Genomic DNA, 23,972 nt, shown 5'->3' with positions numbered 1-23,972 from the left:
TGGAACAGGCGGTAAGCTCTCATCATTATTTCTCAAATGAAGCTGAACAGATCTAACCCAAATTACAGCAAGATAAACCAGACAAGTTAAGTGATGAAAATTGTACTTTTTCCTCTGCTTTAGGGACGCTTCTGGCTCATCTGTCCTCTGATCAAGGTGAGCCTGATAAAGCTGAAAATTACACTGTGTGACTGGATTGTACGAGATTATCTTTCCCCTGAGAAGTCATTTATTTTAGTAACCCTTGATGAATAAGAAACTTTCTGCTCCAACATGATGATCTTCTTGTGTGGGCACAACTTATTGCTTTGAGTGAGAGATCACATAAAAGAAACACAGGCAGCTAGGTCTCCTTTATGGTTCAAAGACAAATGTGCCCTAAAAGATAGACCCTCAGAGACCACAAGTTTCATAAAATGGAATAATTATCGTCATTAGGTTGTAGGTTTAACTGCAAAAGTTACTGGTATGTCTTCCACTTTTTGAGTGTGAGGAAAATCCAGTTTTGGTTTTGAGAGAGCTTGCTCTGTAGAATTTTGAGTTTCTTGAACTTTAGACGATTCCAGGAGATGTTGCATGTTAAGTTTGAAAATAAGGCGAGGATCAGGTCCAGAAAGAGATGGACAATTGCAGCGCTCTCTTAGTTTAAGAGCCTGTGAATACATAGGAAAACAAATCAAGCTCATTTAAATAGGATAAAAAAAGGTTTCAGACAGTGATTTGGCTTTCCAGTAAGGTCTGCATTTGCATATAAAGCTTAATGAGTATAAAATTGAGTCAGAATTGCTACCGAAAAACTTTTCAACAGAAACCAAGATTTCCTGAGAAGAAATGTATCTTTTAATATGGTAAAACAATGGAAAGAAAATGAAGAATGAAAAATGTTTTCTCGTAGGCAGTCTCCCAAAGAATGGATAATCTAAAAGGTACCTCTTAAATAAGTATGAAGTTCTCAAACTATTTTATGTGCTATTTGTGCACATCAGTAACTTTTTCCTTCTAATTTACATTCATATGTAAATTAAAATGACTGCATACTTCATCAGCTATGTTTCATTATTGAAGTAATTATATATACAGGCATCTGGCTGGAAAGAAAAAAAAAAGAAGGGAAAAATCTTCAGTAATGTAACAGACATTTAACTGTTTGGCAGAGAAATCCAGATGGTTTATCGGTATAGTTAAGGTCCAGTTACACAAGTGATCTCATCTTCAAGAAACATTTGAATACAGAGCTTCCAAGTGTTCTCAGAAAACAGATGTCTCTAGAATATAAGAATCTATCTGGATTAGGAGATTAGCACTAGGAGACAAACTTTAATTAATCCTGCTTACAAAATAACGGAAGTGTCAGAGCTTCCCTTTTACAGATTAGAAAGTAGAGGCACAAAGGAGTCAAAGGATTTCACAGAGAAGCGAAATCCATTAGTACAGGCACATTTCCTCCAGCTTTGTGTTCTGGTCAACAGATCATTCTGCCTTGGAGGCAATCTGAGAAAGGTAATGACACTAGAAGAGTCTTCTCAAAGGCATTTTGGAGCATTGGTATAAAACAGGATAAAGTCAGCTGTTTTAAAGGATGCTTAATTTGGTGTTCATTTTAATGAAGCCAAACTTACTAACTAGTCAATTCAAACAGGCAGGTTTTTTTAAAGATGGCAATGGGTAGCGCACAAACCAGTTTGATGCAGTACTTTCCAACTGGTCGTACACAGGCCTACCAGTATCCATGGATTCTCCTAGAACACTCGTATAGCCTTACCAAGTAAAGCAAGCTTCTATATATTACACAGAAAACTTTATTTAGAATTTTAGAGGGTTCTACTTTTCCGACGAGAGCTATTTTTTCAAGATTTGCAAATAAAACTAGTCAAAAATTAGCTTGATGTTTAGCACTAATCAATGGCCACAGTGATAGTCACTTTTATGCAAGGTTCACTGTATCTTAGCCTCAATCAACAGCATAACCTAGTGACAGAGTAACATCCAGCTTCACTTTTAATATTTTCATGGGAAAATAAGTTCATGTGTAGAGTTCATTCCATTTCCTTCATAACCATATATTTTAGAAAAGTAATGACCACATCTGTCCTGAGTTGTAGCCAGGTGCCTCCTGCCAGTTCTAGGGACAGCTATGAGAAAGTGTGTCAATTCTGTATGGATTAAAGAGGAGGAAGAAAGTAAGAGATTTTTATAGCAGTTCCACAGATGCACTGAAAAACAGAGTGGGAAATTTTAGTCTGCTTTATATGCACTAGATTTGGTTGAAATACCAAATCAAATATTCCAATACACCTGTGTGTAAGTATTTGCCCATCACTTTGAAACAATTTAGCACTCTTTCACAGGAGACACTGGGAACATCTTACTACAGCAGACTGTAAAATGGAAAAGCTGAGCTTCTTAAATAATTTCTTTGTATGAGGAGGTACCAAAACATATTTCTCCCTAACTTTAGTACAGCAAACTAATAAGAGTTTCATGTAAATGGCTATAAACAAAGAGAATTTAAAGGCAACAACTGGTTTTGGAAAAAAAAAAAAAAAAAAGAAGATGCGTTCCAGGAATGTAGGAAGAGTTTTCCCAACTGTTTCTTGTTTAAGTGTAACATTTAAATTACTGCATATGCAAGTCTGGATTAGGCATGCAAATATTCCCCTTGTCAAACTTTTAAAGAACATGAATAAAGCTCTCAGTATTTGTTTTTCTACAAGGTGATAGTCCATGTACTCATCAAGTATAACTATACCACTGAACGCTCTTCTGCCTCAGTGACCAATTAAATTCTAAAGTGATGTTTTTGACAAACCAAGAGTTTTCTCTTGTTCTCTTACAGAACATAAGCTCCTGCAAGACTACATTAACGTCAGGCAGCATTATTCAAGGCAAATGGAAATATAAAGATTTAGGCTGTATCCTGGAAAGGGCAACATAATCCTCTTTTAAACTAGTTTAGCAATTTTAAATCTCACGGGGGTTTTTGCTATATGGCGCCTGGCTTATTTCCATGGTTTCATTTATCTCAAATACTGAAGTCACAACAGCAAAGGTCCAAAACAATACTTCAGAGTTAACACTTCTACCCTGTGGGTGTCTTTGTTTTCTTGCTACGCATAAAGCTGTCGAAGAGAGAAGGAGGCATCTATTCAACACCATCAACCCACATGCCATTAAAAAGACTGCAGTTATGAGAATGCAAAGCTGTGTTGACGTATCGTCTCACTGTTAAAAACATCTAAGACTAAACATTCTAATGAAGGTAGGCTTTGCATTTATGTATGTATGTATGTATGTTTGTGACTGCTGTGAAATATTCAACCTTATTCAGAAGGTGTTCTTTCCCTGGCTCTGTTGACTACTGCACTTTTCTTTTGTGCCACCAACACTGTAGCATCATTAACGTGCCAATAACTGGCTGAAGACCTTACAATATATTTTTCCTGAAAAATAAAACAGCCAACCATGGTCAGCCACACTGTACTTTCAAAATCATCAGCAACTTCAAATCTGATAATTTAATATGGCTCAATTAAATTGTGTTCCGTCGGTTTGGGTAAAAAGACGAGTAAAAGCATTCTTAATGAAGCAAATGCATATCAATTTCAGTAAGAAAATGTTTCATCATCTGTATACTGAAGAATGTTCTGAATAAAGACAATGGACAGAACCAAGACAAGGTTAGCTAGAGTGAGTACATTGAGGCACCTGGAAATTAAGAGCACTGTAATGTTTTTCTTTTCAGATTAACTTTAAGAAAGAAATATTACTCTTCAGAATAAAGACCACCTAAATGCTTACTGGCTCAGAAGACATAAAATAAGATATCAAAATTACTGCTTGTAAGGTAGCGAAGGTGAAGCTGTTTTTCTTATCAATATAATTGCAGCCATCTCCTGCAAGGTATTGAAAGGGGGGAAGGCGTAAGAACTAGGGAGGGCTGCCTCACCCTGACGCTTTCAAATAAAACCTAACAGCAAGATAAATACAGGAGAAAAAAAAGTATTTTTTCTCTCTCAGTGCTCATCTTTCACCACTGTCACAGGTAAGCAGGCTAACTGCATCTCGATCCCTTATAATCTTTTGGAGCAAATCCTACCTGTCAGGCTAAAAGTCACCCTCTCAACTCCACAAACAAGGCCAAGGGTTAAAATTCTCTCTGTATAAACTGTAATTACCTCGGCAGAGCTGAATTCTGGTCTGGCCTTGCAACTCTGACAAAAACTAAGGAATAGCACAAGCATGCAGCAAAATAAATAAATAAATCAGAAAAGCTGAGTTGCAAACTGAATTACAATTGGCAGGCATAGAAGACAACAACGGGTTCTACAAATGAAGTAGCAGTACAAAGATGATTAGGAGTGGATAGATTTGTTACTTGATAGAGAAAGAAAAGCAACTGACATATAACGCTAATACTTCACATCTTCCAGTGATTCTATGGGCACACGAAATGAAAATTGTGACATAATATTTAAATTTATGGAGAAGATAGAAACATAGGTCAGTATTTTTTGTTATTTTCCGACAAATACTTACATTGATAGGACTTATATTAGTATGCTCTAGTACTAGAACTATCTCAGGTAATCTTCACATCATTAACAAAGGGCAAATATACCATCCCCTTTTTGAAAAGCAAGGGAAAGAAATTAAAAGGAAGTAAAATAAATGTATCTTTAATACCCCAATAGACACCTGAAAGAGAAATAAAGTAAATAACTACCCAAGCAATAGGAAAAACAGTAAACAGCCAACACGGATTTCACAAGAACAAATCTTGCCAAAATAAATTAATTTAGCTTTTTTTTTTTTTTTAATGTTAATTGGCCTAGCAGGCAAAAGAGAGCAGTAGAAATGACATGTCCCAACTTAGTAACTGACTCTAGAAATGATTTCAGTACGGTACTTCCACAAGAAAGTGTTGGAAACAGGTGTTAGAGTAAATCAAAAATGGAATCTGAGTGAACAACATGGTGCCAGAAAAGCAAATGTCGTGTCAAGATGAATTTTTGTGTCACAGGCAAAGGCTCAGTAGATAACCTTCTGCTTTATTCAGTATTGCTGAGGCTTCAGCTGATGTACAGTGTTCAGTTTGGACAACTTACAAGGAAAAAGGTAGACAAGCTTTAGTGAGTCAGAGAACATTAAAATAAAAAGTTCAGAGATGAACCAGCAGATCCTTTAGCTGCTCTCTGGCTCTATACTTCCATGATTTTTCTCTCCACAACAATGATAAGCTACTGTACTACAACATTATTTCAAGATTTCTTTTTCTGAAAATAAAATGCATAGGGCCTTTGAGCATTTCACCACCTTCCACGTAGGAATTCTAGGAGATTACAGTCTCCTATTTAACAGAGTTATCATTTGGCTGGCATATTCTGTTCTCCTGGTGTACAATCCAAATTGTTCCAGGCAGAGGGGGAAATCCTTTAAAAACATGACAAACCTTTTTCATTTTCTCCATTTCCTTTCCAGGAGAGTGCTATTTTGCAACTGTTTATAGTTCTCTATTTATTAATTCCTTAGTTTAGCTGTAGCTTGCAACTTGTTCAGAAATGCAGATGCAAGATCTTTAAAACTCATTTGATTGCTCCCTGTCTTTTAATTATGTGAAAAGAGAATCCTTGTGATATTGCTGCTTTAATTTACATTTCCTGAGACTGCTAAGTTGCCTCATTGAGACAAGCTATTTCATTACCTGAACAAAAATTTTTCATTTTATATAATCAGAGTTTATTGTGAGCTTGATCAGAAATCTGTAGAGAAACATCTTCACATCCTGAGAAGACAGAAAACTTGTCACATATTTTTCCTAGCTATGCTAGCTGGTCTAATAATAGATATTATCTTGTCCTAAAAAAACATGACAGCTTCAAAACCACCTGTATATGAAACACAACATTTATATCAGTATCTTTAATACAAACTGGCCTATTTAATTCACATCTTCAGAGAAAGGGCAATTTCAAAACCAAATACAAATGTAAAAGCCAGCAGATTTTTTTTTCTTTAGGATTCCTGCCTTTGTTCCTTGCTTATGATGGATCTGATGCCGAGTCTAAGTAGTAGTTTCTTCATAGAGAGATAAAAAGGCTCTTTTAGATATCTAGCTTCTCCTCTTGGGCTCTGAACATCTAATGGCCATTAACATACGGTAAACATACAGTTCTAAAATGCTTTAAGTATGTGAATGGTGAAATAAAAAGCTGCTGACGTTGAACAGCAAAGCCCTGGGATTCCCTTCAAACGCCTGAAATTCAGATTCAAGGAGGCAGCTCTCAGTCAAAGGAGAGTAAACACTTCAGATGAGAAGCCTCCAACAACACTTCCACATAACTTCTTTCATTTTTATTCCATTTTTTCCAGTATCAGCCTCGCTTATCTGTCAACCTTTGTTAAAAAGAAGCCTTCAGCCCCTGCTTTCTAAACCTACTCCAAAAAATGTGCAAGGTAGAAGGCAAATGAAAACATCTCAGTCTCTATCATACTTCGGAAGAAAGTTTCCTAGCCTCCACAGCTCTTGTAAGTGAGAGCAGTGATAAACAGATGAAAGGTTACTCCACCTGCTAAACTGCAAGAGATAAGACAAAAATAATATGTCTGCTATGACTACACAGTTGCTCATTTATTTAACTTATTTGCTCAGTCCTGGAGTAAAACGCAAGGAGGTATTTATTTCCATGTTATAAGCCAGTCAATAATTGTATAAAAAATAAAGGATTCTGAATACTTTATGTTCAATCTAACTAAAAAAAAGGCTTCAGAAATGTGTATCATTTTCTATTCAGCTGCTCTAAAAATATTGCTCATCAAAATATTCTCACAGCCCGTTTTTGCAAGGTACAGAATTTGTGTATATTAATTTAAAATATTCAGTCTAGCTGTTCTCCAACCTCCTACCCCTTATCTCTGTTTTGATTTATGCTATTATTTAGAATATTTACTGCATTTGTTCTCAAAGGATTCATGAAAATTCTCCTCTTTTCCTCCTTTCAAATCAGTAAACACCTCAACATTTTAGTGCTCTCTCTGCCAATAAATCTTCAACTGTCTTTGCAGCTTAGAACTGAGAAAGATGGTAAGCGACTGGGAATTTAAAGGGGAAAAAAAAAAAACAAGAAGAAGAAATTGCCAGTTTGTTATACGAAAGGAAATTTCCTTTAGCTTGTTTGCAAAACAATGTCATGAAGCACTCTAATAAACAGCAACTTAAGAAAAATCTAACAAATAAGTAGGCAAAAAAATCATGTTATTTTACTGTAAAAAAAAAAAGAAAATCTGCTTAAAGAAATAGTAAACATACTACATACTAAGATTACTGAACTTGGAACAGTTCTCAAATAAGAGAACTAGCACTTGGTTAACAGCAGAAATTTTTGCTTAATCTACCAGTAAATAATACACCAAATTAAGAGAATCCCCAAGTAGCTATCTACATGGCATTCTTCTGAGGCGCAAACCAAAAGAAATAACAGAACAGACTGCAGATGGATGGGCAATCGCGTGAATTATCTCAATGTCCTTAGAGTGGGGTAAAATTTTCTCCCTAATGTGATGGAACAAATAGAGAGATTTGAAGAAAAAAGCAGGCTGCAAAATCTACAGAGACCTATCATAACCAGGGCTATTAAGAAATCTACTGGGGATCTGACATTCTTCTGAGGCGCTGTTATTCGAGGTGTGTTCAATTCCACATCAGTGGGAGAGACAGGATAGTAGGGAGCATTCTCTAGATGACAGCCTTGGGCTAGCTACCAAAGCAATGAAAGAGAAGACAGTTTAGAGACAGTTTAGGGATCCAACTTAAAATCTGGCTTCCAAAATGGCATAAAAGGGAAAAGATAGTGACACAGGTCTCATTCATTCACATCCATACTAGAAATGCCTTTAAAAAGCAGAAGTATTACAGTTTGATTAGAAAACAGGAAATAAGCCACTAGAATTAATTGCATTTTACTTGTACTATCCTAATGTTTCCTTTTTAGTAGAATTATCAAGAAGGTTAAGATTCTTATGACAGAAAATTTCTGTATGGGTAAAGGGAAAGATAAGCATGATGCAACGAGAGTTGCTTGTGGACTGATGCTAAACTAATTCAGGCAACCTTCCTCAGAGAAAAAGCTACAGTTCTTCAACTGCTCACCTCTGGAATAAGCCGGTCCAAGTGCTCAGCTCTATTTTCATGCGAAGGGTGCGTGGAGAGCCACTCTGGTAACTTGGGCTGCCCCTGAATGGCTTCTGCTAATTCCATTTGCTGCCAAAATACACTGCTTGCTCTTACGTCCACACAAGCCTGAAAGCAGAAAAGAAATGTATACACCACTGCCTTTAAGGTAATATGATACACATTCTAATTCCACTGATCTCTAACAAAAAATTACACCTGAATTAGGTAATTCAGGAGAAGGAATAATAGGATTCACAATTTCTGCCATGTGCTTGTTCTTTAAAAAAAATATATATATACTCAGCTGCTTGTTCCATGTTATATTTGCTAGATACCATATAGCATAAGAACAAGTTAATCATCTGCACAGATTTAAGTAAATTTAAAGGTAAGAGTCAAAAATAAGAAGTGATAATAATTCACGCTTAAATATATCTGAAAACAAGCTGCAAAGGCTTTTCTGTATGTGATTATACTGCCTTTTAAAAGGGTGATTTTTGTAATCCACAACAGGTAAAAGCAATAATTCTGGAGAACTATGACACTCCTATCTCTCTCTACAGAAGTACCAATTTAACTATAGAAAGTTGTGGAACACTAAGAATGGCACTTGCATATCACCAACAACTTCCTTTATACTTGACTTTAAGTGGAAGGAAAAAAGAACAAGATTTCTTACATTGGTTTTCATTTCTTTAAGAGGAAAAGATGAGTGCTCATAAGACAATGACTCCCCTCCCCAGAACTGTATTAGTGGTGCTTTGTCCTTTGAATTTTATTTCTTGAAGTTATTATTACAAAATTGTATCTGCACAAGCAGAGAAATGCTGAGAAAGCACTTTGCTTGTTTCTCTCTGATACATCCCTACAACTTCATTGGTATTACAAAGCGGTGAGTTACCCACACAGCAATTATGTTTTTCCATGGATTGCATTAGTCCTCTAGATGACTTTAAACTATAAATGCAGTTTCAGTCCCAGAATTGAAGTTCATTTTAACAATTCTGCATTGAAGAAATATTAATAAGTAATAAGAAAACGGAAATTCTCCTTATGAAATATTAACGCTAGATGGTGCTGCTCTCATAGATATCTAACACTTAAGAATTATTTATCTCTATTGCACCTAGCTAGAACTGATTGCTGTTTTATTTTGATGAATTTAGAACAGAAACTCGCAGGAACAAAAAAAGGGAGACTCTAAAATGAATTATGGAAAAAGATTCAAGTAGACTCTTACCAAATTTTTGTCTTACTTTAGCAAAGATAGCTTATTTTCACAGCTGTACTTAAAATAAACTTTAAATACCAGAAAGGTGTTGACATACTTCATAAGTATGAGAAATCATATAAAGTACAATCATAGTTATCAGAGTTCTTAAATTTTACTGTATTGTTATGAAAATAAATGTTATAGATAAGAATATTTTAAACGCATGAAAACATAGTAAAGCATTCCTCAAAAATTCTTGCAATAGTGGAAGCTAAGTGAAAGGTAGAAGTTCAAAGTACAGTTTATATCTCCAGGTACAATGTAATATATTCTACATATGAAAGATCACTATTTGGCTTTCTCCTCTTTGTAAATACATAGCTTTTTCTTCTAGTAGTAATAAATTATATAGAAAGTATACTGCGTCATTGATAATGCACGACTTTACAAATTCCAATTTATTACATAGAATTTAGCTAGAAGGACTTTGTTTTTTCCCTATAAACTGCTTTTTTCCCACTACTTCATTAATCTACATTTCTTAAAAAAGGAAAAAAGCAGCCGGAGTTTACCTCTGCATGAAGTATGAAACTCCCTCTGGTTATAATGGAAAGTGAAAAGTGTCTGTTTGGTTGCTAATCAAACAAACCAGACGTAGTTACCTTTGCTGCAAACTGAAGTCCCACTTTATCAGCTTCAGCCTCCAATGTTCTGCTGTACGGTCTATCAAACATAAACTGCAAAAAAAGCACAGAGCTCTATTCCATGCTTTAAATAAAGCATTTTTCTAGCCTCTTCAGAACAAATGATATTTATGTATCATGTTTACATTGCGTGCAATCAGTATTAATTTGTCTTAATACAACCTTTCATTACATTATATGTAACACATGGATCCTGTATTTGGTTGAAATTCATTCAAATTATACGTATTTTCATGGCCCCTCTCATCAGCCAGCATCATTGTATTTTGTAGTGGCCAAAGGGTCAACATCAACTTTAAACTAATTGATTTAAAACTTTATAAGCAGAAATATGTTACTGGTCAGGGTTGTATGGAAGATTCAGAGTCAGAAGAAACAAGCTGCTTACGAACAAAATGGAATTTTCTCACTTCACTTTTATTGGCATTAAGATTTTAGCTGTAGCAACACTATGTAAAAAAAAAAAAATCCAGTGGCTTATATGATTACCTTCTTTAAACCCAGTACAATCTACTTTGTATGGTAAGCAGCCCACAGTATGGAATACAACCATAAACATTTTCATGGAAAAAAAAAAATCACTTATTTGCCATGATTATCCCTCACCACAAGGTGCAGATTGCCCTTGAGAAATCAGACTGGAAGACATAAATATGACCAAATACTCTCCCTTTTGTCTATGTTCTGACAATTTATTAACAGGCACTAAGAGCCAGTGGTAGCTTTATCAAATTGTTATTTATTCATACAACCCAGGATGTTCTGGCACATATAATTCATGTACATTTGGGCAGCCTTGCCCTAGTATATCAGGTTAGAGTAAAGGCAAATCAGGACTTGTTAAAACAGCCTGCTCCTGCCGAGATAAGCAACGTGTCAAAGCATCCTGATCTCAGCGTAGATTAGGAAATACAAACAGAAGAATGGGGATGTGCAAGGTTAGTGAAGAAGAAAAGGTTTCATCAGCTCTTTATTTGGTCAAAGAAGCAGATCTTCGTTACACGTTCCAGTAAAAAAAAAAAGTGAAAAACAGAGATGAAGAGCACCAAAGAAACGGTCCAATACTTTGAGTATATAAAGATATCGGTAACTTTTTGTTTCTTTCTAAAGTAGTGAATGTGCTTTTTTTATTTACTAGGTCAAAAATAAACTTAGAAGCAATCAGAGCTTGTCCTCTACAGTTATATCCAAGCCAAATACACTGATATAAAATATCAAAAAAGTAAGCACTGACGACAGAAAGCACTGAAAAACTGACAACTAAAAAGTAAGCTCTTCACTTCCTTACAGACCTTGCACATCACAATTACAAAAGTGTTTTTAAATCCTCTGAAGATAAAGTCATTGTTTGAAGTGGACTATGTATTTTTAATTGCCCTGAAAAGTGCTCCAAGTCTACTGGAGGCAAAGATACCCCCAGCTGGTCTGTCACATATTCCTGAAGCACCATTCCTCAGTTAGCAAGATCGACCTTTTTTTTTTTTTTTTTTAAATTATTAAGCACTTTACAATGAGGAATAGAAACTGATAATGGGCAAGAGGACAGCACAAAGCATTAACTGAAACGGATGTTTGCACAAGCAGGTTGTTTTCTACTTCTTCAGTTACAACCACTTTCTGGAAGCTTTACAGCAATTTTAAGTAAGAAGGTAAATTTGAGAGCTAGGAAACTGGTGGTGTGAATGCATGTGTAGTTTTAATAGACCATCTAGACAGAGAGCTTTGGGACAGCAAGAAGATGGCCACAAGATCAGCTTTAAAACTCCTACCTCTTAAACAGCTTTGTGTTTACAGTTAAGCAGCAGGGTATTACTATTTACCTCTATCCCAAAACTGTACCCAAAACGTGGTTGTATTCTGAAAAATAAATACTACTATTTGCACTGCTAACGCAATCCCTGGTTCAGGACCAACCCATGCTACAGAAGCAAGGATGCATCTGAGGAAAACATCACCCTCTATCTGCTGCTGTTTGCTTTACTTTTCCTCTGTGCATCAGCTACTAGTCAGAGACGAGCAGTAGCCTAAACAGACCCTGATGTGATACCACACAACAATTCTCACTGAATGTGTAGCTTTCCCAGGCTTATGTTCCCATATAAAATAATTTCTGCTCTAACAGCAAAGGGAACATGTTTCAGTTCAGAAATACATGACTAAAGAACAACAATGAACGAATCCTTTGAGAAAACTCAAGGCAAGCGAAATCACTAGCACTGGAGAAAAAGGCAGGGCTGAATCTAACATGTGAAAAAGCCTACAAAGAGTCACTAGAAATTACTTAAAGTCAACAACAAAAAAGCAAACCATGGTCAATAAATAAAAAAGTAAAGCACCTGAGGTCATAAATGAAGAACAAATACTGAAAGAGAAGTGCGCACTGCAATGTGGCCTAAGCAACCATTTCACAGAGTAGAGCCAAACATTGCCATGATAATAAGGGCAAACTGGGATGCTAAAACATTAACAAGTAAAATATGGCTATGGAAAAAGAAAATGAAGCATCCAGAGAAAATGAGTAGAAAGACTTTTTTCCATGTAAGCACAATAGAAAAATGTCGAATGGAGGAAGCAAACAGATGTTGCACTCACAGGTGAGCAGCAAACAAAAATTCCTATTCAACATCTTTTGTATATGGAATACATTCTTGCCAATAATAATTACTTATTTACTCAGCATTACATATGGATACATTTAGTTTTATTTAAGGTAAGTCTAACCACTGTTTTAAACCAAGACATTACCGTACAGTATCTCATAAACGATAGATCTCTCCTATAGCACAGTAGGACCAAGAAGGGCTTAAAGCCAGATTCCATTTGCAATCTAAAGCCCAACTCCAATGTACAATGCCAGAACATCAGCTGCAGTAGCCTAGGAGAAAAGATGCTGACAGGGAACTAAATCTTGCTGTCGAAATTATGAGCAGTGTCAGGATTGATTCACACTTTGCTTTTTCCCAATTCAGGTCTTCAAAATGCTGACTAGCATTCATCAATGTATTGGTTTCTTAGCTACTTGTAGAAATATCCAAGCTCGTTAGACGTAATTTATGCTCACAATCCACATGTCTATCCATTAGCATAATAACTACCAAAACAGATTGGTTATATTTAAATTTCTGAAGAACCAGGTGAAATATCAGATAAATCATCAAGAGAAGTCAAAGAAACCAAAGAGCTATTTCACTGCATTCCAGATTCAAGTTTTATGATTTAAAGAAAATTAAAAAAAAAAAAAGAAAAAAAATGGATAACTGTCCAGAAGCAGGCAGTAAACTAGACAGCAGGGAAAAAACAGCACCACTATAACCACTGAATTTTACTTTATGGGAAGTACGCTGTCTGTAAAGATTATTTCAGTAAGTTTTATTATAGTATAGTTTCTACTTTAAAAGAACATTTAGACTCACAACTTCCTTATCTTGAAATCCACAAAAATGTATTTAAAGATCCTCTTTCCATATATTTTAGTTTGTTTAGAAACATTTTAGCAACTACTCAAGATAAAAACATGGCATTTTAAAACTTTAAAACGTGAGATACATTTCAAACAGGCAATCATTTAACTTAATTGGCAAGCAAGTGCTAAGGGCCCATCCAACTAAATCCAATCATTATTTAAGATCTAAAGTTTTTCAAGATGACAAATGAGAATATATATCAACTAAAGCAGATGTATATTTATAAAAACATATTTCCTTCAAAAACATACTGATATATTTATTTTTGCTTATAATCTCTCCTCTGCTTTTTTCCCCAAACATACTGTTCAGCAGTACTATCTCCCCAAGACTATAAATGTTTTTCCATGAACTCTAGAAGGATAATAAGAAATATTTCAACACGTTTGCAATGAATGTCAGAAACAGATGTATTCAAATAAGTTGTGTGAAGTATTCCATAGTCAGGCTTACCTCCTGCAACTTACTCTGAATCCACTGGCCAACAACCGCCAAACTATCACGAGGACAGATGGCCCAAATCATAGTGAGAAAGATGAGTGATAGGAAATCCAAGAAGTGAACCAGACTGGCTTTCTCTGCCTGGTAACAAAAATGGTTCAGTTTTCATTCATTACCGCCTGTTTTTTGTTTTTGAAGAACACAATATACTTTCAAAACACTATAAAATCGCTAAATTTTATTCTATGCAGCCACAGGAACAAGCTCCTGTGCTTGAACCAAAACAAAACAAGAAAAAAACAACACAAAACCCAAAACCACTTGGATACAAGGTTCTTTCAGTATAGAATCCACACCAACTACCTAAATACAGCTGGAACAAACATATTTTGCCTGTCTCCCAATTGGAAAGATTCAAAGCCTGGGATAAGATGATGGCAGTATGCAGACAGAGTTCTTTAGTAAGAAGCCCATGAAACAGTTGGAAGGAAAAACCCATAAAGACCTAGAAGACTGTTGTTTACATTAACTTGAGAAAAGACACGTCAGTTAGACAGAAACACTAATGGAACAAGTAGAAAGTAAGCAGCTCTACATTTTTTTGTCTATTGTGTTCTAATTTCAGAAACTAAAAAATCCTGAAGAATAAAACTGAAATTATTCTGTTTTTCAGACCTCTATCTGACGTACAACAAATTGATCTGAGGACTGAAAAGTCAGATCATGCCATACTTTTCTCTACGCCAGGTGGGTGACACAGGTTCCATACAAAGAAGGTAAGCTGTTTTTATTCTGAAAAACATTTCTAATAAGTTTAGCAAGTCTAATTTGACTCAGCTGAATCCCAAGCAACTACGACGTGAACATTGTTGCTCATCCAAAATCATACAAGTTGCAGTAAAACTGTTCTGGATTTTCACAGCCTTCAAAACATATTTACCTATTTCCAGATTATTTTGTAATTTCATCAGGATGTTTATGCCTAAAAGGTCCTTGTTATGTCTTCTCAACGGATGGATAGGTAACGGATGCATTTGATTTTTAAACTACATGTACAGATAGAAGACATTTTGTATGCAAAGCAGCACTTTCAAGCAAATCACCTCAATCAAGAACAGTATGAACCCTATTTCTACACCATACTCTTTTTCATAGTTGCACCTTCAAAGCACAACAGAATGATTACATCCATTCTTTAGTGCTTCAATGGCAAAGAACTACCAATTTCAACACAGGAAGGACATAAAAAAAAAATAAGTTTGTGAAGGCAATCATCTCTAAATGCAGAATCAAGCTCCAGGCATTCTGGAGTTTTGCATTCCAAAACTGTGCCACTAAAATAAAACACTATGCATTTCAGAAGAAGGTATTGAAGTATATCTACTTATGTAGATATTAACAAATCTAGGAGTAACAAACTGAGTTGCTGAGTGCCTCCAGTTTCTTAAGTCTACACTATAGGAGGAGAGACATCTACAGACCAAGTTCTAAATGACTGTTAATAGTGAGCCATAATCCATCCATGCACTTATAAAAAATAAAAAAACACTGGCAGACATTGTGCTAACACTGACTACCAAAGAAGACTTCAGGCAGCTCTTATATGGAGTTCTATTATTCATGTAGTAATAACTTGCAAGTCAAATTATAAGAAATAACTTAAAAGTTAAGTTATAAGAATATAAGAATAAACTGTATCAGAATACTCTCATTTCAAAGTCAGTTTTTCATTAATTAGAAAGAGTCACAGTGAAATTTTGGTGGGTAGTGAGTGGAAAGATATTAATTATAATTGATTATAATTATTTAAAGAAAGCTGTGTAAAATTCTTAAATACTTACTGCATGTTCCAGCACAGCATGAGCTATTTCATGTCCCAGAATGAAAGACAGCTGATGGATATCAGAAACTGCATTTAGCAATCCAGTGAAAACAAATACTTGACCGTTCTGTGAACAAGACGGGGTGAAAATTAAGTAGAAGGTAAATAAATGAAATGCTCTTTCAATATTACTAACAATTTTTCTACTTGGGTTCAACTTACTGGAAGCACAAAAGCATTTACTCCTGGTTCATCTACCACATGGATAACCCAGTCGAGTGCCGAGACCTGTGGGACGTCCTTATTGCTCTCAGATAAATGACCAACAACGCTCTTCACAACCTGATAGCGCGCATCTGTCTCAGGCAGCATTTTACTTTTGAATTCCTCCATCCACTGAAAGAAGAATTCATTGATTGCCACACAGAACAAACACACAGTAAATGACTACTTGGTAAACTAATTTAGAGGCTATGAACAACTTCTTTAAAGCTCATTTTTTATACATTTTTTCTTTCATATAGCCCAACCCAATATAGTAGAGTTCATGCTTTCAGACTCACTATCTAAAGATTTATAAACTTAAAAGGAAGTAAACTAACCACAGATCAAAAATAAGATACTCGCTTCCTACAGCCTCATATTCCTGGTATTTTCCTAATACACACAGTTAAGCTTGGCATCACGATTTGGCAAAGCTTTCTGTATCTTTCTGAATTCCCATTTGAATTTATAATTTCTTTATAGCTCTGTATTTCTTTTGTACCTTCTAATTTGGTCAAACTTGTACCAAAGATGTAACAGAATATGTCTTAGTACTACTTCTGCTATGTTCTTCTCTCACATTCTCTGTAATTCATGAATACAGTGACATTTGTATATGGCTGAATGTTTTGAGTTTCACTGACATTAGAATAGCAAGTCACAGAACTCAAAGTCACAGAAATCAGAACAATGGGCAATCTAAAAGACAGCTATTAAAGAAGAAGGAGCTGATCAAATGGAAGAAAAAAAAAGTAGAATTGAGTGTATTATACTTTTATTGCCTCTATCAGACTTTTGTATTTACTGTATTACAAGAACACTGTTAGAAATGTTTGCTACATACATGTGATGTGTTCTTCAACCATCACATGTCCCTGAATGATTTGCCGGTGAGAAGGTAACTCTTAAAAAGGATAGGGATAAGATGAGGGGGTAACTTATGGGTATGCTCTGGGGGGTACTGAGCACAAAGTACGGCAAAGTACTGCATAATCCTCATTCCTGTTAAGAGGTAAAAGAGAATCTGCTTGTCAAGAAGCATGCCAGAGAACAGAGCTATAGCCTTTACTTACAGGTTAAATACCTCTAGGTGTGTTTGCCTATCTCACCACTAAAACAATATAAAGCATTAACAGTTTTTGAGTGCTTGTTATTTTTCTTTAAAATCTTACCATATCATATTCCATCTGTGACAGCTGCCTAAAATGCTCTTTTCCAAACACCAACAGCCGGGCACGCCCAGTGATGGGTGTCTCCTCCAAGTGAGTAAAATAAAACACGACAAATAAAACTCCTAAGCTACTGACACCCAGGAGTATCTTCCATTTATTTCTCCTTGCACTTTCCTTAAAAAGTTCCCGTTTATTAGGAGGAAGTGCCTTCCACCAATTTCTTATGCTCCTGTAAGACACAAACAGCTGTCAACTTAGGACACAGTTGAAAAGGGGGTTGTTAGCATCTGCCGTTGCTCTACTCTCTATTGCATTCTCACCTTGTGAGAGCTTAAGAAAGGTTATAATCTACTTGACTCCTACTCACCCTCTTCCTTTCCTCCCCCTTTCCTTTTCTTCCCTCCCACAGGAAGAGAAGGGGGAAAGCCCCTTAGTGTCTTGGGGCATTCTACCCTCTACCATGTATAGGCAAGGATTAGAAGGTCAAAAGACACATCTAACACCTCCGATAACGGAAAATAATTTCTTACTGAGCAAACTGTCAGCCTAGGCCCCAGTTCTGCAAAACTTTCAAAAATATTAAAATGAAAAGACTACAAATACACCTATCACTCTCTACAAAGAGCGATGAACATATGCACATGTCTTTGCACAATAGAGTCTTACTCTGAGAGTAAGTAAGATAGAATTTTACCTGCCAAGAATGATAGCAAATAGTTTCTGAGCTGGCTTAACAATAATCCAGAAAAGGGGAACAGGTGCAGCCTGAATTGATGGTGATGTGTGAAAAAACCTGATGATTTGAATGTTCCAAGCAGAAAAATGACTTGGGTGTTGCCCTGCAGAACTGATTTGGAAGGACGTAATCCTCTCCCCCAGAAACGGAGAGGACTGAAAGCAAAACCGTCCTGAACTGTGATGTGCATTCTTCCATACTTCTGTTTTTGGGACGTTCAAAAGACACCTCTGTCCTTTACCAAGAAAGTTTCTATAGTGGTCAGGGCTTCCAGTCAAAAAATAGTTTCTAGTATTTCCACTCAAATTCAGCCTTCGGCATCTATCTTGTATAGAACTGACTTGAATTTGGCAACGTCCTGTGTAAGACTTGTAGAGCTTATTGTACTTCCCCTGCTTGGTCAAAGAAGCCAAACGGAAGAAAATACAGCTCCTGCCCGGCAACTTCAGACCACAGATGATATTCATAACCTCTTTGGTCGGTTAATCTGAAACAAACAAAAAAAAGGTATTAAGAAAGTCACCCCAACAGGAAACCTTGAACTGTTACTTCATTTCATCTGAGCAGGTATCTCCTATTTCTTTGCCCAGGCAAAAAGAGTCACAGTTACAACTGCACCCTGTTGCAAATCTAACATATGACCCTGCCTTCAACTGTAACAAGCCCAGCGCCTCACATTTTATCACTGAGAACAAAACAGTATCCTTGGTTATTCTTGCTCTTTAATTACAGAGACCAGAACGCCTGCAGGTGCTCCTCGTGGAACAGCTCTGTGCGCACCATCCCCTTTCCACCCTGGGCTCCTTGCCACAGGTGCCGTTCGCACACCCTGAGGAAAACCGGGATTTATCGAGCATTTCGCTAACATTTTTCTCCTCAGCGCAGGGCTCACCCGGCCTGCAAACGCAGCGGCCCCTCAGCAGCTCCGAGCCGGGCAGGCCCCAGCTCCCGGCCCCGGCCCCAGCCCCGCTCCCCTCAGGAAGCGGCTCCCCCCCGACTATCGCGACTATCGCGACATGCGCAGACGCGAGGAGGCGCGGGGGGAAGAGGGAACGTGGCACTCTGAGGCGGCCGGGGAGGGGGGGGGGAGACGTGCTGGGGATCCGCTGGCGGGAAACACCTCCTCCGCCGGGCTCCCCTACTCACCACCCCAGCAGGCAGAGGAGGAGGAGGAGACGCCGCCGATGCCGGGCCGGGGCGGGAGGAAGACGGGAGGAGAGGAGACGGGACAGGACATGACAGGACGGGACGGGCCCGGCCCAGCACCGCCCCGCGCCCGTTTCCGTCCCCGTCCCGTTCCCTCAGGCGGTGGCGGCCTTCGCCCCTCCCCCCACACCTCGAGCGCCTGCGTCCGCCATTTTGTGGCGGTGCCGCCGCCCGGCCTGGGCTCTGTGGGGGGGCGGCCGTGGACCGGGGGTCTCCTCAGGGGAGCTGGGGCAGCCCCTCGCCAACCCTTCCTTCCCTTCCCCCGGCTTTGCCCCCCCATGCTGTGGTGAGGCCTATGTGTGTGTCCCTGACTGCACCCACTCACGGCTGAGTCCCAGGGTTTGACAGTGTGGTGGTCCCAAGCGTGTCCTTCAGCTTTCTGAGCTCGTGAGGTGTGCCTTGGGCTCTTTTGCGGCAGTTTTTGGTAATCTGAAGCATCAAAGTGCTTACTGCTACAAGAGAGCTCCTAACAGGCTTGTGGAATGGAGCAGTGAGCTCTGCTACCACAGTGGGAGGTGGGGTCTGGCTATTACCAGTCCCAAGAAAATGCCAAGTTGCTAACACTTTGTAACTTTTGGCCTACCTATCTAGCTGGCAGAAGCACATCTTAAAGGATGCATCGGGCAAATTATGTGAAAAACAGGTTATTTGACAAATGAAGGGGTGAGTCTGGAATGTGGGTGGTAAGGATTGGGCATCCAGGCTTCCTATGTGTCCTGGGGCTTTGCTAAAGGCCCTTTTACAGGGAAGGGAAGAAGCCCTGATCGTAAAGTTCAGCAGTCACACACACTCACTGAACAAAGTCAGGTATCATTCAATGTTTGCTGACATCTCCAGTTGTCCATGCCTTTGTACTACCAAGGCCCTCTCCTGTGACAGTTTATAACCATGTATTTCAGCTGCCTGAGAAAATAGATCATAACTAGATTTTGGAGTCCAAGCTGAGAAGGAACCTCCTATAGTGACAGGTAGAAAGTCTGTTTTCAGTAGACACAATTCTTTTAAGAACTGTCCAGCCTCCACTATAGTAAGGAGTATAATAAGTAAAATCTGTCAGTCAATTAGCACAGCATTAATTTTTGTGATTGTCAGCTCCAGTCATGAAGGCAGATGAGCTGTAGCAGAAGAGCCCTTAGTATAACCTAAGGCCTGTGCGTGTCCCAGCTGTCAAGAAATAAAGAACCAAGATGGAAGTTTTCACAGCTGTCTCCTGATGTTTAATGTCTTTATTTTTTAGACTTTATATTTGCCTGCTTTTCCTATTTTCTTCATCTAGAATTCTCCACTCCTAAGCCAAAAATGAATACTTTCCTACCAATTGCTCTGTGGAGCAAATTTCATTCTTCCACCCCACTGAGTCTCCACTTTATTTCAAATCAGCTGAAAATCAAGTGTGTTTTGTTGTTGTTATTTTCTTTGAATATTTCTTTTGGGCATTATTTCTTTCTCCAATCACATTATTTAACTGTGCGTAGAGGGTATTGGAGCTATTTTTGCATTCCTGACTCACCTAAATTCCTGTTAAACTCAATGGATATTTTGAGTGTGTAAGGATGGGGCTAAAAATTGTATTCTGCACTTCTCCACAAGTGGTATCACTTATAATTAAGCTTTCAAAGCAGTCAAGCAACAAATACAGCACAGGCAATTATAGTATCTTTTTATCAGATACCAACACAAAATGTCTCTCTATATGAAAATCTGGTGAACAGTTGAGCAATTGGATAATGTGGTGTTTTCCCCTAAATAGAGAGCTAGTTTAAAAAATAAAAATAAAAATCTAACTAGTCATTTATACATGGTTGCTCTTGAATTTTAATGAGTACATATGTGTATAACTTTTTTTTAAAGGAAACGAGAGAAACTTCTACGATTTAAAGAGATGGTTAATACTGATTTTGCAGCTGAGATTTTGGTTACTAGCCCCATATCTTCAAGAAAAGACTGCAATTTGCATTTCTGATGAAGACCAGAAGCCATGTGTAGATGTGCCCTTTAATATTAGTGTATCACTGTATGTGAGTGGTCATACTGAACTGAATGAGATTTTGTACGTGTATGAAATTATTCACACAAGCAGTTGCAATACCACAGTGTCTTTTTTGATGTTTTGAGTCTTTGTCTCAGAGAGTCGAAGCTTTTGTTCAATTTTTAGTGAGAGGGTGTGTGTGTGTTACAAAGAACACTGAAATGTTAAAACTTATAAATCTCTTCAGACTATGTACTACTATTCTATGTAGTTTATTTTATTCTGAGTTCCAGAATCATAGAGTAATTTAGGTTGGAAGGGATCTCTTGGAGGTAATTTGGTCCAATCCCCTCTTCAAAACAGGGCTAACCTCAAAGATAGATCCAATAGCCAAATATGAAATCCAATAAAAATAATGAAAAACAGATCAACTGTAAACATAAAAGATTTTTCTGTATATACCGGTGGAAACCTTTTTGTACTAAAGTCTCCCTAGTATCATTTTTAATCATCACTATTTAATAGTTGACAGTTAAAATGTATAGTATTCAAGTGGAAAAAAAAATTAGCTTTTACATCTAAGCAAAAAATAAATAAATATTAGCTGAAGTGACAGTTTTGTCACTCAAGTTTCAATGTAGCTCACATCTGCTTATTAAGTGTCAGGCTAAAATCTTGGCAGAAACAATACACTCCATCAGCCTTCTGCAAGTCATAAATTGGATTTAATGCCACTTATGCTTGTTTGACCAGCGGAAATCCCAGGAGTTCACATGAACTTAAAAGACTAGTTAACACTTCATTAGTATCAAGGGTTTTCCAAATGTCATTCACTAGCAACTTGTCTAGATCCACTGAGTGTACTAACGCATATTAACTAACCCTCCCTTGTCCCGCTGACATACCAGTCTGTGGATGCTATTAGGTATTTAATCTTCGTTAATAACTACTTCTGCTTATTATTCAAGTTATTGAAAAAAAAAAAAAAAGTAGAATCACAATCCAGAAGATGAAGTTACTCAACTAAATAGAAAACTACTGCAAGACTGCTCCTATAGAAGTTGTTTTTAAACTGAGTATAGTCCTTTTTTTTCCAAAACCTCTGTTAAGAGGCTGTATTAAAAAAAGAAAACATCCCAGTTCAAATAGTAAACACCACATAATTCATCTCCTAGATCTCTAAAAATGCAAAATTTATTTAGAGAGACTTAAGAGAGGGAACAGTAACTTTCTGTACTCGAGACTTCAGATTCGAGACAATGACAAAGCTGGCATATTTCCGACAACAGAAAAGAGCACAAGACAGGAAGAAAAAAGCAGAACTCAACAGACCTGTGCTAAGATTGGGGAAACAGCGCTGAGCATTTCTGCAATGGCTACAGCAGCGCCACACACACTTCACAGTTGCTCCACTTAGCTTTTCTGGGTGAAACGACACGAGCAAAAACGCTGAGATTTCTCATTGCAGGCCTTATGAGGACATTTATTTCAAACAAAACTAATACTGTTGAGCCCATATGTAAAAGCCTCTCTAGAAAATTACAAATACATCCTCATTCAGTCTTTCATTTAGATAATATGAAGTATCCCTAATTGTTTCTGTGGCACTTGATTTGTGCTGGAGGAGGACTGTAAGAGTGTTACCCCTCAGGGAGCAGGGATCATCATGAAAATGAGATGTGAATCTTTTCAGGCTGCCTGGTGTGTATGAAATTTTAACTAGCTAAATCCCTGTACAAGGAATTTTGTTGGGAGCTGCTGAATAGTTGTGTAACTTCAGAAAGTTGATTTTTCCTGCTCTGATAGTAATTGCAATGACTCAAGATTAATTTTAGCATAAAGAGAAAGGTAATGTCAGTACTTACAACCCTGAGGCAAATCAATTGAAATGGTTTGGAAAGGATAATTATACCTGCACGAGGAAGAGTATCTGTATAATAGCACTAACCAGTCCAATTACGGCCAAATGAAGGAAGGGCCAATTTGTTATTTCTTTAAGTACTCTCTGAAAAAGCGGTTTCAACATCCCAGCGATATAGAATGTTTTATTATTTTTTTCCTAAGGTGATTCCCTGATACTTTTTAGGGACATTTTAAGGACAAATGGGGGGATTTTGCATGTAGTCATCATGAAGCGAAGCATCACAGATGCGCTAGCATTTTACCATCCAGACGAGGAGAGACAAGTGGGGTGCTTTTACACGGCGTGGCATTTTGTTTCACGTAGTTAAACTAATCTGGCCAGAATCCCAGCCTAAGCAGCCATAAAGGGATTTTTCTTAATCAGGGAAAGATGAGACAGGAGAGGATTCTCTTTGCCATCCGGAAGAGCAGCAGGTTTGGGCCATTTTACCGCTGGTAAGAGCTAGATCAGGCTTCAGGCTGGCTGGATAAGGTGTAGGACCTGCTGCCACGCAGCTTTCCCTAGGGCTCGCCTGCTCCAACATAAAAAAATAGCAACATGCATGTTTAAGCGTAGCTGTGGGAACATGTACGGGTGTGTAAACACACCAACTGTCTGCAAACTAATGCAGGGATTGTGTGCTAATGAGTACATACTCGCATAAATAAGCAGGCATGATTTTCACCAGGGGGACAGAAGTAACAGAGCGTTAAGAGGCTTTTAAGCCTTCCATGAATCCTTATCTTTCATTTCCCTGCTCTCGTGCTGGCACTGCAGCTGGCACTGGCCTCAGCTCTCCAGCGGTTAAAGTTGGTTGTTTTGGTTTTTAACCAAAAATTAAAAGCGAAAGCCAAAAACTCATTTTGTGCAGTTTCACCGAGATAGCAGCACAGTGTAGAAATATTAAT

The 23,972-nt window shown here is 37.6% G+C and overlaps 1 protein-coding gene across 6 annotated transcripts; it reads right to left on the bottom strand.

Annotated features, from left to right (window-relative positions):
* Positions 1–337: 337 nt before the first annotated feature.
* Positions 338–19,281, bottom strand: OMA1 (OMA1 zinc metallopeptidase). 6 transcript variants are annotated; one of them, XM_080602687.1, is made up of 9 exons: positions 19,133–19,281; positions 17,945–18,473; positions 17,251–17,479; positions 16,037–16,210; positions 15,834–15,941; positions 14,005–14,133; positions 10,046–10,120; positions 8,147–8,296; positions 338–653 (listed from the first exon to the last, which is right to left on the bottom strand). In XM_080602687.1, the coding sequence occupies exons 2-9, from the start codon at positions 18,451–18,453 to the stop codon at positions 435–437; spliced, it is 1,593 nt and encodes a 530-aa protein (XP_080458813.1). In that variant the 5' UTR covers positions 18,454–18,473; positions 19,133–19,281; the 3' UTR covers positions 338–434. The 6 variants fall into 6 exon arrangements, with proteins under 6 accessions (XP_080458813.1, XP_080458814.1, XP_080458809.1 ...); XM_080602688.1 differs by having other exon boundaries at positions 18,853–19,138; XM_080602683.1 differs by lacking the exon at positions 338–653 and adding an exon at positions 720–7,754.
* Positions 19,282–23,972: the final 4,691 nt, after the last annotated feature.

This window comes from Anser brachyrhynchus (assembly GCF_964034855.1).
Source record: "Anser brachyrhynchus genome assembly, chromosome: 8".
Lineage (NCBI taxonomy): Eukaryota > Metazoa > Chordata > Aves > Anseriformes > Anatidae > Anser > Anser brachyrhynchus.
This window is presented reverse-complemented; position numbering and strand designations above follow the sequence as displayed.

What these genes read in the sequence shown, in the direction of transcription:
- OMA1 (XM_080602683.1), bottom strand. Translation starts at nt 18,453, where the DNA reads ATGAATATCATCTGTGGTCTGAAGTTGCCGGGCAGGAGCTGTATTTTC. An exon ending in TAAATGCTTTTGTGCTTCCA is followed by an intron (nt 15,942 to 16,036) that starts GTAAGTTGAACC and finishes TCTTGTTCACAG; the next exon opens with AACGGTCAAGTATTTGTTTT. An exon ending in GACTTCAGTTTGCAGCAAAG is followed by an intron (nt 8,297 to 10,045) that starts GTAACTACGTCT and finishes TTCTGCTTTCAG; the next exon opens with GCTTGTGTGGACGTAAGAGC.